General features: G+C 35.0%; 1 protein-coding gene across 3 annotated transcripts in view; it reads right to left on the bottom strand.

Annotated features, from left to right (window-relative positions):
- DDX10 (DEAD-box helicase 10) overlaps positions 1 to 14063 on the bottom strand; it is a 252528-nt gene that overhangs the window by 200260 nt on the left and 38205 nt on the right. For all 3 annotated transcript variants that reach the window (XM_072821875.1, XM_072821874.1, XM_072821876.1), the window contains 4 exons: positions 11166 to 11267; positions 9916 to 10003; positions 6940 to 7028; positions 3277 to 3733 (listed from right to left, as the gene is read on the bottom strand). In XM_072821875.1, coding sequence (XP_072677976.1) covers positions 3277 to 3733; positions 6940 to 7028; positions 9916 to 10003; positions 11166 to 11267 — 736 coding nt within the window. The remainder of the gene's footprint in view (positions 1 to 3276; positions 3734 to 6939; positions 7029 to 9915; positions 10004 to 11165; positions 11268 to 14063) is intronic.

Genomic DNA, 14063 nt, shown 5'->3' with positions numbered 1-14063 from the left:
AGGTATTTTAAAGACAGAACTTTTTACAGTATACCATGCAAATGTATTCTTAACCAGAACTTTGTATCACTATTAGATATGTTCATCTACTATCTAAATTCCAAAGCTTGGCCTGCACAGATATATAATTTAATGAGTATAAAAAAGGTAGTTATTTATGCTCATGTTTATAGAAAATTAAACAATATCTTTTGAATCATTTGTAGTCAATCTGATAAATTTTATCTATTTTCAAAATCTTACAGTTTCAAAACATAGATTTCCAAAAATACACCCCACATGCATGAATTATATGAAATTCACAGCAAACAAAACAATCAAAGTGAAAGAATAAGAATTTCAGTAATTCACTAATTCATTCATGAAATATCTTTGAAATTCAACATGAACTAGACACCGTACCAGTCCTAACCACGTACTACTAGTCAGCAAGACATTAACTTCAAGGAATTCAGAATCCAGTAAGGGAGGCAGGGCAACACACAACTTTGTGTGACAAGGAATATTAAAGCCAGAGACAGTAACTAATGTTTAAGGACACTTTGGAGATCAACAGAAAAAAACAGTATCATAGCAAGGGAAAACATAATATACATACATAAAAATTATACAAGTGAAATAAATGAATAATGTTCAATAATAGAACCAAAGAAAGAAATTCATATGGTAAACACATTTCACATTGATTTTTTTTTCAAAATAGTAAAAAAATGTTAATATTCAGTGTTCGAGTAAGTAAGTGGGCAATGACTATGACTGCTCTTTGGATAGTTTGGCAAAATGTATCAAAAACTTTTAAAAATGTGTCACAGTCCCAAAGTCATTAGAAGAGATTAAGCCAAATATCCCTTATGAACACAGAAATAAAGACCCTTAACAAAATATTAGCAAGCAAAATCCTGCAAGAGCTAAAACACACCATGACTAAAGTTTATCATAGGAATTTAAGGTTGATTTGACATTAAAAATAAAATCAATGTATCAAAAGAACTATATATGTTCACCTTAATGAAGTTGGGAAAAAAAAAGGATCTGACAAAATTTTTGCCATCCATTTTGATAAATACACCAGCCCAACTACTAACAGAACAGAAGCTTCCTACCCTGATAAAGACATTTACAAAAAACCTATAGCTAACATTAGATGTAATCCTAAAAGACTGAATGTCTTCCCTCTCACAGACCAGGAACAGAACAATGATGGCCACTCTCACCACCACTTACTCAACATACAGTATAATTAAGAAAATGAAATAAAAGGCACACAACTTGGAAAAAAGAAATGAAACCATCTTTCTTCACAAACCCCATGACCATCTACAGAGAAAATCCCAAAGAATCTCCAAAAATAAAGCCACTAGAACCAACACGCCAGTTTAGAATTACTGGCATACAAAAAAAAAAAAAAAAAAGCAGTATTTCTATATACTGGCAAGAATTAGAAATTTATATTTTAAAAGTGTAATTTATAATAGCATTGAAAACTATGAAATAGAGATGAATCTAAGAAAAAACATGGAAGTATGCATACTTAAAATTATAAAACCACACAAAAAGACATTAAAAGGCCTAAATAAATGGAAAGACAGGCCATATTCCCCAAACAGAAGACTCAAAATATCAATACTCCCCAAACAGATTTAAAGATTTCAATGCAATCTCAAAAAAGATATCGTAAGATGTTTTTGTACCAATTAACCAAATGATTCAAAAACTTACATGGAAATGCAGTGGTCCAAGAAGAACCAAAACAAATTTTTTTAAATATCCAGTTGGAAGACTTGTACTACCTAATTTGAGATTTACCATGAAGCTGATAAAGATGGATGTTACTGATGAAAGGATAGCTATAGAAATGAAAGTGAGTCAAAAAGACCAACAAATACATAGTCAACAGTGTACAAAGGGTCAAGATTATTGCATAGAGAAAGAACTACTTAACAAAAGGTACTGGTTCAATTGGACATCCATTAAAAAAAATTTTTTTTAAATATTAACCTTTCTCTCACAATGTACACAAATATTAAGCTAAAATAAACCCTAGCCCAAAATTTAAGTGCTAAAACTATAAAACCTCTCAAGGAAAACACAGGAGAAAATCTCTGTGGCCTTAGGTTAACCACAGATTTATCACATACCGCACAAAGTATATCAATTCTGTAAGGAAAAGTGATAAATCACACTTCAAAAACAAGCTCAGTATTCCTTTTCTTGTTCAATCAAATCAGAATACTTAAGCACAAATTCTAACTATGTTAGTAACAAGCTGTGCACCTCACTATCTTACAGTCTCTGTGTCCTAGCTGTTTTTTCCCTCTACCTATATAGTGAAATAGTACCTACCTCACAGGGTTATTCAAGGACCAAATGAGACAATGTTTAGAAAATGCCTGATTATATATGAAGTACTCAATAAGGATGTTTGCTACCTTTCCAAGATTTTTATTTAGTTACTTAAACACCTATCCAAGTTTCAAAGTTCAAAATTTAGTATTCCAAAACTACTCAGAACACTGTATACAGAACACTGTATAAAAAAATAAGAGCTTGGCTTCATTTTTTTATTCAATTCGCTTTAAAGAAATGATAAAAAAAAAAAGCAGAGATATACAAAACAGGAGGGGAACAAGAAGGGGAAGGAAAGGAGAAATACATTTACTGTACACCTACAAATTCTCCAGAAAACAGATGCTTCATCTGAATTATCCCTTTTATTTCTCCTAGCAGGGAGCTATGGAGAAACAAAGTATCTACATGAAACTTTTAATAAACCTTCATAAGTGGCCTCTAAAAAGTGCTGGCTTTCTATTTAAGATACTACTGGGTTGGTGCCCAAAAGCAAACGTCTCATTAAAAGTAAAACTCTTGCTTAGGAAGATTAAATTGTTGTAAGGAACATCTATCATGATTTAAATCAGAAAGTAGAATCATGGTGAAGGCTCCTCACACCATAAACCACAGAACCCCATCACCTGCCTTCCATAACCCTGTAACCATGACTTTGGCTACTTTTAAAATATGCCTCAGAAGAACAATAAATGAGAAGATTAAAATTGTCAGCCTTCTTAGAGTTCCCAAAGTTATAAACAAGAAGAATTCTCAGGCACCTATTCCATCTTTAAATATGGAGAAGGAGGGGAGAGTTCACTGCAAAGAAAGTCATTCTACAAATTTCTCCTAGTCTTATTTCCCCCATAATCCCCCAAAGGCCACAAGCAGCATAAGGTAAGAAATGGCAGGAAATCACAGAAGACCCTCCACTAGTGGTAAACTTACCTGTAGTGCTTTATTCTCCTGCAGATCCAACCCAAATACATTGTGCCTCTTCACTGTAAAGAAATCAGCATCATGTCCATCTTCCTCCTCTTCCTCATCTCTGTCCAAGAATTGCCCAGAAGCTTCCTTGGCCTCCCCAGTGAGAGGGACAGATTGAGGCTGAGACTCTTTTGCTTTTGTCAGCTTCTCTTCCAGGTCTTCCTCATCTTCCTTCTCTTCATCACTAATCCCATTAGCCAGTGTGTACTCTGTCTCTTCTTGTCTTCTCCCACCTTTCTGAAGGATGGACATTTTCTCATTGAAGTAGGCTCTAAATTCTTCTACTTCATCATTGGTGAGGGAGGGAGCCCTTGGCTCAATCACTTGATTATCTTGGCTCACCATCAATTCTTTGGTGGGTTGTTTCTGCATTTTCTGAAGAAATCTTACCCGTGGTGCCACAGCAAGACCAAGAGACCTTAAATATGAACAAATGAAAATAGTTATCTCAGGACACTGATGGTGTGCTTATGGTACCATGCGACAATTTTAATAAAAACACTTCTCTGAGATACAACTCAATCTTGACAGGTTAGGTAATCGAAAAGCAGATCCAAAAAATACTGAACACCTGTCAGAAAACACTGGTGATACATCATTTTTCATTAAGAGGTTAACAAGGTACAAAATAAAGAACACGGAACACCTAGGTGGCTCAGCAGTTAAGCGTCTGCCCTCGGCTCAGGGCGGGATCCTGGAGTCCCAGGATCAAGCCCCACATCGGGTTCCCCCGATGTCTATATCTCTGCCTCTGTGTGTCTCTCATAAATAAATAAATAAAATCTTTAAAAAACAAAAAACAAAAAACACAAGACCAGAAACAAGGGAACAGCTCATGTACCCAAACTGCGTATGTCCAGTTTACCTCTCAGCTTCAGCTGCCACAAAGATGGGGTAACAGGACCTATCAGGCCCATCTCACAACTGTTGTAACAACCTGACTTGCTAACTATGTGAAAACACTTTGTGAAACATAAATACTAAAGCTGAAAAAGACACGGATGTGGAAAAAGACATGAAAGGACAGAACAGTTTTCTGCAAAGAATAAACCCACATTGTCACCATCCTCTCCTCATAAACACTTAATAAGTCACTTAATAATAGTCACTTAATAATATCTCTTCTACAAAAAAAAAGGATTTCTAAACAAAAGACCAAAAAAGAAAAGAAAAATTACTTTCCCTTTCTAAAATCAAGATTGACTTTATAATCAGGTCTTTCCCAAGTCCTATGTGCCCACTAACAGCCTGGAAATAAACTCCTAAAGCCGGGCCTGCTATGATAAACAGCCAACATTATAACATGAATCCATTGCCTCTTTGCTAGGAGACAAGATCCAAGAAACTGAGAGGTACGGCGGTAAAGCATACACTCAGAAATGGGACTGCAGAGGTTCAAATCCTGACTGTCACACACTAGCTTTGTGGCCAAAAGACATTACTTAACCTCTATACTTAGTTTTCTTATTTGCAAAATGGCATGAGCAGTACCAACACCACAGGGTTGTTATAAGAATAAAATGAGTTTATAGAAGCAATACACTTAAAATACTGCCTGCCACACAGGCAGCCACTACCTATCATTTGCCAGAGCGTTTCTCTCAGTGTATTACAATCGCATTTATGTTTCTTTTTTTTTTTTTTTTTTGCATTTATGGTTCTATCTCAGCTACTTAAAACTTGGAGCTCCTTTAAGGTAGGAGTACATACATCTATAATTTTAACATCTAGCACAATGAACTATACATAATAGCTATTCAAAACATGTTTCTTTAGGAAAATGGTTTTTTAAATCATTTATTATATCCTACATACATAACACTGCTTTAGGTAACAAAGGGCTTCTAAGGCAATTTATAGATCAAGGAAATTACACATCTAAACATCCACAAAAATTAAGCGACAACACCAAATTAAACTGTATCAATAATTTAGGCTCAGAAGTTAACTTTCTGTCTTTCCTAAACATCACCAATAAAAAGCAAAGGTCTTCAACTATGAACAGATGAGAATTCCTGGTGCTGGCAGCAACAAAATGTCCCATAATTATGACCCTCCAGTGTTAAAACCCTGTGCTTCTCCTATTTGCTAATGTCTCAGTAAGTCGATCAGAAAACCAGGATAGAACTTCTTCATAGAGTACAAAAAGGAGCTAATAACCTAAACCATGAATTGTATTCAGAAATGGTGAAATTAGTAACTGCTACATAAACAGATAAGCGACAAAAACATGTTATATACATGGTATGCAGTCTTCTATCAATACCTACACACAGAGTCAGGAGCCTCACACTGTTATCTAGTAATTTCAATCACTCTAAAATGTTAAAAATGACAAATTACCTGTTATACTAAACTTACAATCCAACATGAAGAGCAGAAAATAGCAGCTTGCCCAGAAATGAGTTTTTATCAGACACCATTTACAGGTAAAGACATTCGAATTCCTGGAGAGTAGGCCCAAATATACAGACTTTGCCTTGAAAATATATATTTTATCACAGGCTGGGAAGTTTTATGCTGACATTTAATGTATTATTAACCTCAACAGTGCTTCTATAGGATTTTGTCAATGCTTTTCCCACAGGTAAGAACCCCACTGAAAAAATGAGCATTCCCTCCTTTATAGCTGAAAGGTTAGGAAAAAAAGTCCTTCAAATACTAAGCCAAAACAAAACCAAGAGTTCCTTTTTTTTGTAATAGTAACCTCAGTTACTAAACAGGGACATTTTGCCATGGTAACTGTGAGCACCTATAAGAAACACCACAACACAAAGAATATCCAAGCAATAAAGCACGCAGTTATGGCAATCAATCTAAAATAAGGGAAGAACTGATAAGGAAACTCGTAATCAAAGCATAAAAAAAGAATGTCTACAGTGTACCAGGTCAGCATTCCAAAGAACAAGAGAACTGCAGACATTTAAAGATTTCCAACAATGCTTATCAATTGTTCTCCATCTCATATTACTCAGCCATTAGAAACAACAAATACCCACCATTTGCTTCAACATGGATGGAACTGGAGGGTATTATGCTGAGTGAAGTAAGTCAATCGGAGAAGGACAAACAGTGTATGTTCTCATTCATTTGGGGAATATAAATAATAGTGAAAGGGAATATAAGGGAAGGGAGAAGAAATGTGTGGGAAATATCAGAAAGGGAGACAGAACATAAAGACTCCCTCTGGGAAACAAACTAGGAGTGGTGGAAGGGGAGGAGGGGAGGGGGTGGGGTGAATGGGTGACGGGCACTGAGGGGGGCACTTGACGGGATGAGCACTGGGTGTTATTCTGTATGTTGGTAAATTGAACACCAATAAAAAATTCATTTATTAAAAAAAAAATTGTTCTCCATCTCCACTAAGACAAAACTATAGGAAACGGCCAATGTAACACTCAGAAATTTTCACTTTGAACTAAGAAACTTGTGTATGACAAGAAAAAAAAAAGGAACATTCACCTAGTTTTCTAGTTAACACAATCTCTTTTTCTCTACAGATCTTTAACAGATTCTTTTAATAAGGCAGAGTAGTTTCAAGAAGGCCTCTCAGAGAACCAGGTTTCAGACAAATGAGCTCTACCTTTGAGGATTCACAATCAAAACTGTAATATGAATACTTACAGGGCATATTCAGGTACAGGTAATGTGCTCACATCAAATATTTCTTTATTCTTCATCAGATATACTGAACGTATATAGGAGACAAAACACTGTAAAAATAAGAGGTTTAAAAGTATGACATATAATAGGAATGGAAAATAAATCAAGATAAAAGAAAATTAACCAAAGGGATAAATTCAACAGGAGTAAAAAATCTTAAAAAATAGTTGGGCATATCTCCATTCCACCAAAAAAAAAAAAAAAAAATACAACCTACCTATTTAGAACTGTAATATTAGATAATTAGATAAGACCTTAAATTTGTTTCATCAAGCCAACTCAACAAAGAATATCACCTCAAAAAGCTATTCTCAATGATAGTATCATTCTGTTGCAATATGGTATAAGAAGGGGAAAATATAGGCTTTGGAATAATACAGATGACAATCTGAGCTCATTATCTTAATAGCTGAGCATATCTCTTGTATCTCTATCAATTTCCTCATTCAGAGATCAGAGCACCTTCTATTTAAAGCGTTACAAAAAGATAACCAGAAAAATGCATCTAGAGTACCTTGGTGTATCTTCTGGGAATACAGTAAATACCAATAAACAGTAGCTATCAGTAATAATTATTTTAGTAGTCAAAGAATATGTTTTCCAACAAAATAAAATGTTACTGTATTTAAATTAAGCATAATAAAATCATAACAGAATAACGTTTATTTTTTTTTTTTTTAGAATAACGTTTATTTCTAAAGCCTTCCCTTTTATATTATCATTTCAATTAATTTGGCATCAACCTGAGTTATTTTTCTTTGGTGTTTAAAAAGAAAAAAGGAATCTTTATATCAAGAACTATATAAGCCAAAAAAGTAAATATGATCCTGATTATTTGTCAGCCATAATCAAAGATGATGAAACACATCTAAGGAAGCATTATTTTAAAATTAATTTTTGTAAAGTATACTTAACTCCCATTTCTATATTCCCTGAACTTCACATTTGCTCTAACTTTACACTAATCCTCTCTTCAAACTATTTTCCCTATCTCCATAGGCATGAAAAACAATGAATGGCTACAGTTCAAGGATAATTTTATTTTTTCCCCTACAATTGTTCACAAAAAAAATTAAAATAAAAAAAATAATCACCCCTTATGTAGCCTATCATTTTTGTTCTATCCATATTATAATCAAAGGCTAGAAAATCACTTCTATGAAACTAGATAGCTTGGTGCTGCTGGCACACAGTTAGCCATTCTGTTAAACCATGCGTGACACCCAATAAATCACATCATTTATTTCAATGTGCATTCTATAATCTTTGTTCTGGAAGCCTCATTTGTTGTATGCACAAACCAGTGAAACATCCTTCCAATGTTCCTTATTTCCTGATTCATAACTGAATGGCCTCTTAAGTATGCAAGTCACGACATTTCAGAATTCATGTATATTTTTAAATGTGCATACTATTTCTAAAACCATTAAAAAGGGATCCCTGGGTGGCGCAGCGGTTTGGCGCCTGCCTTTAGCCCAGGGCGCGATCCTGAGGACCCGGGATCGAATCCCGCGTCGGGCTCCAGTGCATGGAGCCTGCTTCTCCCTCTGCCTGTGTCTCTGCCTCTCTCTTTCTCTCTGTGTGTGACTATCATAAATAAATAAAAATTTAAAAAAATAAAAAAATAAAACCGTTAAAAGGTTTAACTCCTAACTTAATGTATGTCTCTTAAACAAAATATACACATAGATGTTTGCAAGTCCAAAAATTAAGAAAAATTTTTTGCCTTTAAAGGTCCTTTTCATTAGATTTTAGGTGAAGTGAGCTTCTAGAATTCAACTTTGCACAGTTCAATATTTGGTTGTCTTATATTTCTCCTGATGGAAGTCCTGAAGAAAGTCACACAAGGATTTCAGTCTTGGGCCTGCTACTTAAGAGCTTATGTGACCCTGGACAATCTATAATTTTCTCAATCTACTATTTACTCCTGTATAAAACCACATCAATATCCCCTCCCTCATGGGCTGTTGGGAAGATGAAGTTAAGAACACACATCAAATTGCCATGTAGCAGAGTCATGTCATGACTAAGTGCTTAACACCAAGCAAGCATTCAAATTTTAGCTTTCATCACTTGTGTTATTTTAAGCACAGTGAGGCTAACTTGATAAAATATAACATAAGTTAATTTTTAAAAAGAAATGTAAGATCTGCTCTTTAAATAAAACTTCCTTCCCGAGAATATCCAGTTTCCAAACCATAACATAAAAGCCTTACTATGGATCGTTTTTCTGCTCAGACTCCTTATCTACTTAGGATGCTCTTTCCACATCTTTTATTTCCTTCCCCTCACTTCATGTATCTGCTGAAATCCTGACTCTGAATCCTGACTCTCTTAACTCACTGCTGATACATTTGGGGAGATACAGAGATGGAGATCGTATGTAGATCTCATAATCAATGTACTTAAAAGTATGGTGAAAAGAGTGAGCTTTATGACCCGGACTCAAATATTCATCCAATTTAAAGACTGGGTAGCTGTAAGCACAACACAAAATTATTTTCCTTATTCCTTTCCTAAAGCAGGTTAGGAGGCACAGGGCACTCTAAGAATTAAAAAGTAAGTTTAAGGAAAAGTGAGAATTCTTTGTATTTGCTAATCAAAAGGATTTCTAAGTCAAAAAAGTAATTTAGGAACATTAAGTACTATTTATAGATTAAAACTTCATTCCTAAAAGGCAATTTAGTAGAAGTGCTATGCTCTCTAGAAATTTAACCTCATATAAGAAATTATGTAAGTTTGCTGAAGAAGCACAGAGCTGAATGACAGTTTCCCAGGTTACTCTAAGAAATATATAGTCTTTTTAAAAGTTAAAGAATCTGCTAAAATTATCTGCAAATTGCACTACTTGACTATCTGAAGCATAATAATGAAACCTAAAAGTAACAGAAAACAATGAATTTTAACTTTCATAAATGGTCCACTCCAACAACTTACCCTTTGAGCTCTTTCTTTTAAATCTTTATCTTGTGCTAAAAATGATTCCAATTTTTTCTGCACGTCAATAAGTTTTTCTGGGTTGATTCTTTGTAACAAAAAAATAAAGGTTAAACTAGGACATCTCAATTTTAGAAACTGAAGATAGCATACAGCATTTTCCTATTTTTCTCAATATTTTTAAATCTGTAACATTATTTCTCATCACCAGAGTAGACTGAAATTACTCTAGACATAAATTTGACTATCACGTATTAGGCATAATGCAGGGCGGGGCAGGGAGGGGGTGGGATGGAGATCAAGATCAGGAATCTTCTCTAGATGCCTCAGGCTGTGTGAAAGATACTAAGGTTAACATTCAATTATCACTGGTTATTTCTTACATCCATAAAGTTAGAAAGTAGCCTTCTCATGGGAGATCTACTGTCCATGAAAGAGAATAAATCTATTCTAACGTCATTTTTGTAAGTACCTCCATTTTCAGTCAAATACCATAAAACTAATTTCAAATAATAAACAAGTACCCAAAGATATAAATAATGCTTTCATTATCCGGGAATTAGGCTCAACATGATGGGATCATTACTTAACTCCACAAGGGAGGATACAGGAAACAATGAATTTCTTACAGGAGTCTACGTCTCACAAAAGAAATCCCACTTGTTTCCCTAAGTTTAGAGTGAACCACTCAACTCCTGTAAAGCCAAGATGGTGGTAGGAGGGGATGGATGAGGTATTCTTTACTCTCTTTTAATTATAAAATCACATAAAAAATCAAAGATTCAAAAGGTAGAAAATTTTCACTGGGCCTCAGCAATTAAGAGCTCACAGCATTGTTCCATCAAACTCTTACCCAACCCCTCCAGCCCACTGCCCCAATCTAAACACCCTCCAAGTAAAGCCAGTGTTTCAAGGACCCCAGCACAGGTGAAACTTTGATCCTAATTCTGCCGACAATTTAAGTGTCTTCAAAGGACAGCACAGTCCTCCAAAATGGACACACAACCCTACAAATCTTATCCACCAATGCCTGCTGAAAGTAACAAGTTCTCTGTTTCATCTTATTTTCTCCAAAAACTTGTTAAAAAAAACAAAACAAAAAAACAACAAAAAAAAAAAAAACAAGCAAACAAAAAAGTCAAACCAGACAGCAGAAGAGGAAGGAGGGAATTAAGTGTCCATACTCAGCATAATAATTGTCTCTCTATTCTCCTAACAATAACATCAAGACACCCAGCAGCAGCTCCTACTTGATTTCCTTCACGGGCACTTTCTTCTGGAGAAGTTGCTGCACCATCCCTTTTTCTTCTGAGGGAAGCAAAATTAATAAGGCTTCACCATCCTCTTTGTACCTAAAAAAACAAGAAATTTCTTCCACATCATTGCAATCTTCATTTTACATTTTAACACTCTGATGAATAGGTAACACAGAAGTAACTTCACTTAATTAGTAAATATTAGGAATACCATTTTTTTAACTTCTGTAACAGAAAACTAAGGCTCTGAGCATCTTTTTCAAAATTTCACCACCAGTTCTAATTCTGAGTGACTTTTAAACTATACCACAGGAGGAGAGTCAGATCCTAAGAAACAAATCAATTAAAAAGAATTTTTCTTTCTTTTTTTTTTTAGGGGGAGAAAAGCAGACGAAGAGGGAGAATCTTCAGGAGGCTCATGTCCAGCACAGAGCCTGATACAGGGCTTAATCTCACGACTGAGATCATAACCTGAGCCAAAATCAAGAGGTGAAGGCTTAATCAAATAAGCCACCTAGGCACCGCTAAAAAGAATTTCTTAAATAGCTCTCTACTTATAGCAAAAAGATAATTCCCCATTCAAGCCACAAGAGAATTATAATACAATTACTAATTTAAGAAACATGGTACCCAATACATTAAGGGAATCAAATCATCTTTCTGGGGATTTTATACCTTGGGAGCAAAATTGTTTAGTGGCATCAGTTTTAAGAAACAAATCTCTGCTCAAATGAAAAATTGTGTCAACAACTTGTGTGCAAGCAGTAAGCCAAAATGGAATTGGGTGTTTGTAGAATTTTTTTTTTTAAGAAACAAAAGAAAAAGTATTCTCATCAAAGCACTCTGTTCAGGATTCATGCTATAATAGGAGGAGCAAATTTTTATAGTTAAATACATTATTTATGGAGAAACATTGTGCCAGGCATAAACTATGAAGAACACAAAGAAATAAAAGAGTATCCCTGTCTTTCAGTGATCTAATAATCTAGCTGACTAGAAAACACAAACACACACAAAAGCCAGAGATCCAAGAGAACATTCCCCAAGATGGTACATTACTAAATGTAAAAGGATGACCAGGGGCAATAAATGCCATGAAGTGGAAAGAGACCACTCAGGGTTGGCCAGAGAAACACACATCTGTCAGAGCAGATGAATCTGGGGAGGATCTTGAAAGTAAATACAAAAAGGGAAAAACTAAGGTCTTCAAAGGGGGAGCATAGCATGAACAAAGGAATAGAAACCAGAAAAATACAAGGCAAACTTAGCTAACTAAAGATAGAAGAAATCCAACGGAAGCCAGTGCAACTAAGTGGACACCAGAAAAGACTGCCAGAAAGGTACATCAGAGTCTGGTTTTGGAGGACAATGGCTGCCAGTGTATAGAGAGATAGCATACCACTGTATGTAAGTACAATTTTATCATTGAACACTGGAGGGAAAAACTGACTATGTTGACTTACTGTAGGTATTAAAAGACAGAAGAGCAATTTTTACCTCATGTTGATTTCAAAACTCCCCTTGTACACACAAGGTGAAATTCCAGTGTAATATCTTTAACAGAAATACTTGTACGTATATTTGTGTACACACACAGAAAAGTATGAAATAAATCCTATTAAAAGTGCTTTAAAAGTTCTCTTAAATTTATAAATTGAAAAACATTTTTAGGGGGCCACTAAATGCCAGGCACTACAACAGACATAGTTCTGGCTGTCACAGAGCTTATAGACAATCAGGAACAGACACTAAAACCAGTAACTAACAATAAAGTGGTGTGAGTGTTACAGTAGGCATACTGGAAGCTTTAAAGATGTAACAGACAGCCCTACTGAATGCTGTCTAGGAGTCAAGAAAATTGCCCTGAGCAAATGACATCTAAGAGCAGAGACCTAAAAAAGTACAAATTAGTCAGACATTAGGGGAGAGTCAAGTTTACCAGGGAGAAAAGGCAGCATTTGATTGAGTCCAGTGGATAGTTTCATCTTCTTCATGCTTATTAGCTTTTTCTAGGGTTTCTAAATGCATGTGTATCGAACAGGGAGAGAAAGGAAAAAAGTGGAACATACATTTATTCCTTTTACTGTTTCATAAATGAGAAACTAATGCCAAATACCTTCCTTGCTGTATTTCAACACCAACTATTATGATTCAAATGTTTCATCATCATTTACTATGAAGATATATGAATTTAAAGCATTCTCCCTACACAGTGTTGGACTAAACCATCTGTGAAGGCAGAAATCGCTAGTTTAGGAAGTAGTGAAGTGACACCCAGAGCAGAGAAGGTGTCTGAGAGCCATCTCAACTTCTGAAGCCAGTAAAGGAGTAAAGAGAAATCTCTAAGGTATCAAAACAGCACCCGTTGAAGTCCTCAGATCTTCAGACAGAGTCCAAAACAGGAATCATAAGCCTAATCACTACATCTATCTTGTCTACCCATTCATGCAACCTAGGACAATCTGGAAGAATGGATCAGATTCAAGTCACACAAGGGCCATATCCAAACCTTTTACAACTGTAATAGCTAAAAGACAGATCTGCACAAGGTTAAAACAGAGTGCAACCCTGAAATCTAAAAGAACAGAATTCCCAAAGGAAAATGGAAAAAATGTCCAAAGTTGAATCCCACCAGGCAAACATTTATCAAAAAAACCATCACTGGCCACATTACCTACTTAACATCATACACATTTTTTTCCCTGAAACAGCATAAAGCACAAACTATCTTCCACATACAATACCCAAAAATTTCCAGTAAGCTTTCATTTCAAAAATAAAAAACACATCTAAAAAGAAGGCAGAACCACATTTCTTTTTTTTTTCAAATGCTTATAAGGATAGCCTATAACCCATGATCTAGCTTTTTATTATATTTCAAAAGCAGTATTC

This window comes from Canis lupus, chromosome 3, assembly GCF_048164855.1.
Source record: "Canis lupus baileyi chromosome 3, mCanLup2.hap1, whole genome shotgun sequence".
Lineage (NCBI taxonomy): Eukaryota > Metazoa > Chordata > Mammalia > Carnivora > Canidae > Canis > Canis lupus.
The sequence above is the reverse complement of the archived record's forward strand: the minus strand, read 5'-3'. Positions and strand labels throughout refer to the sequence as shown.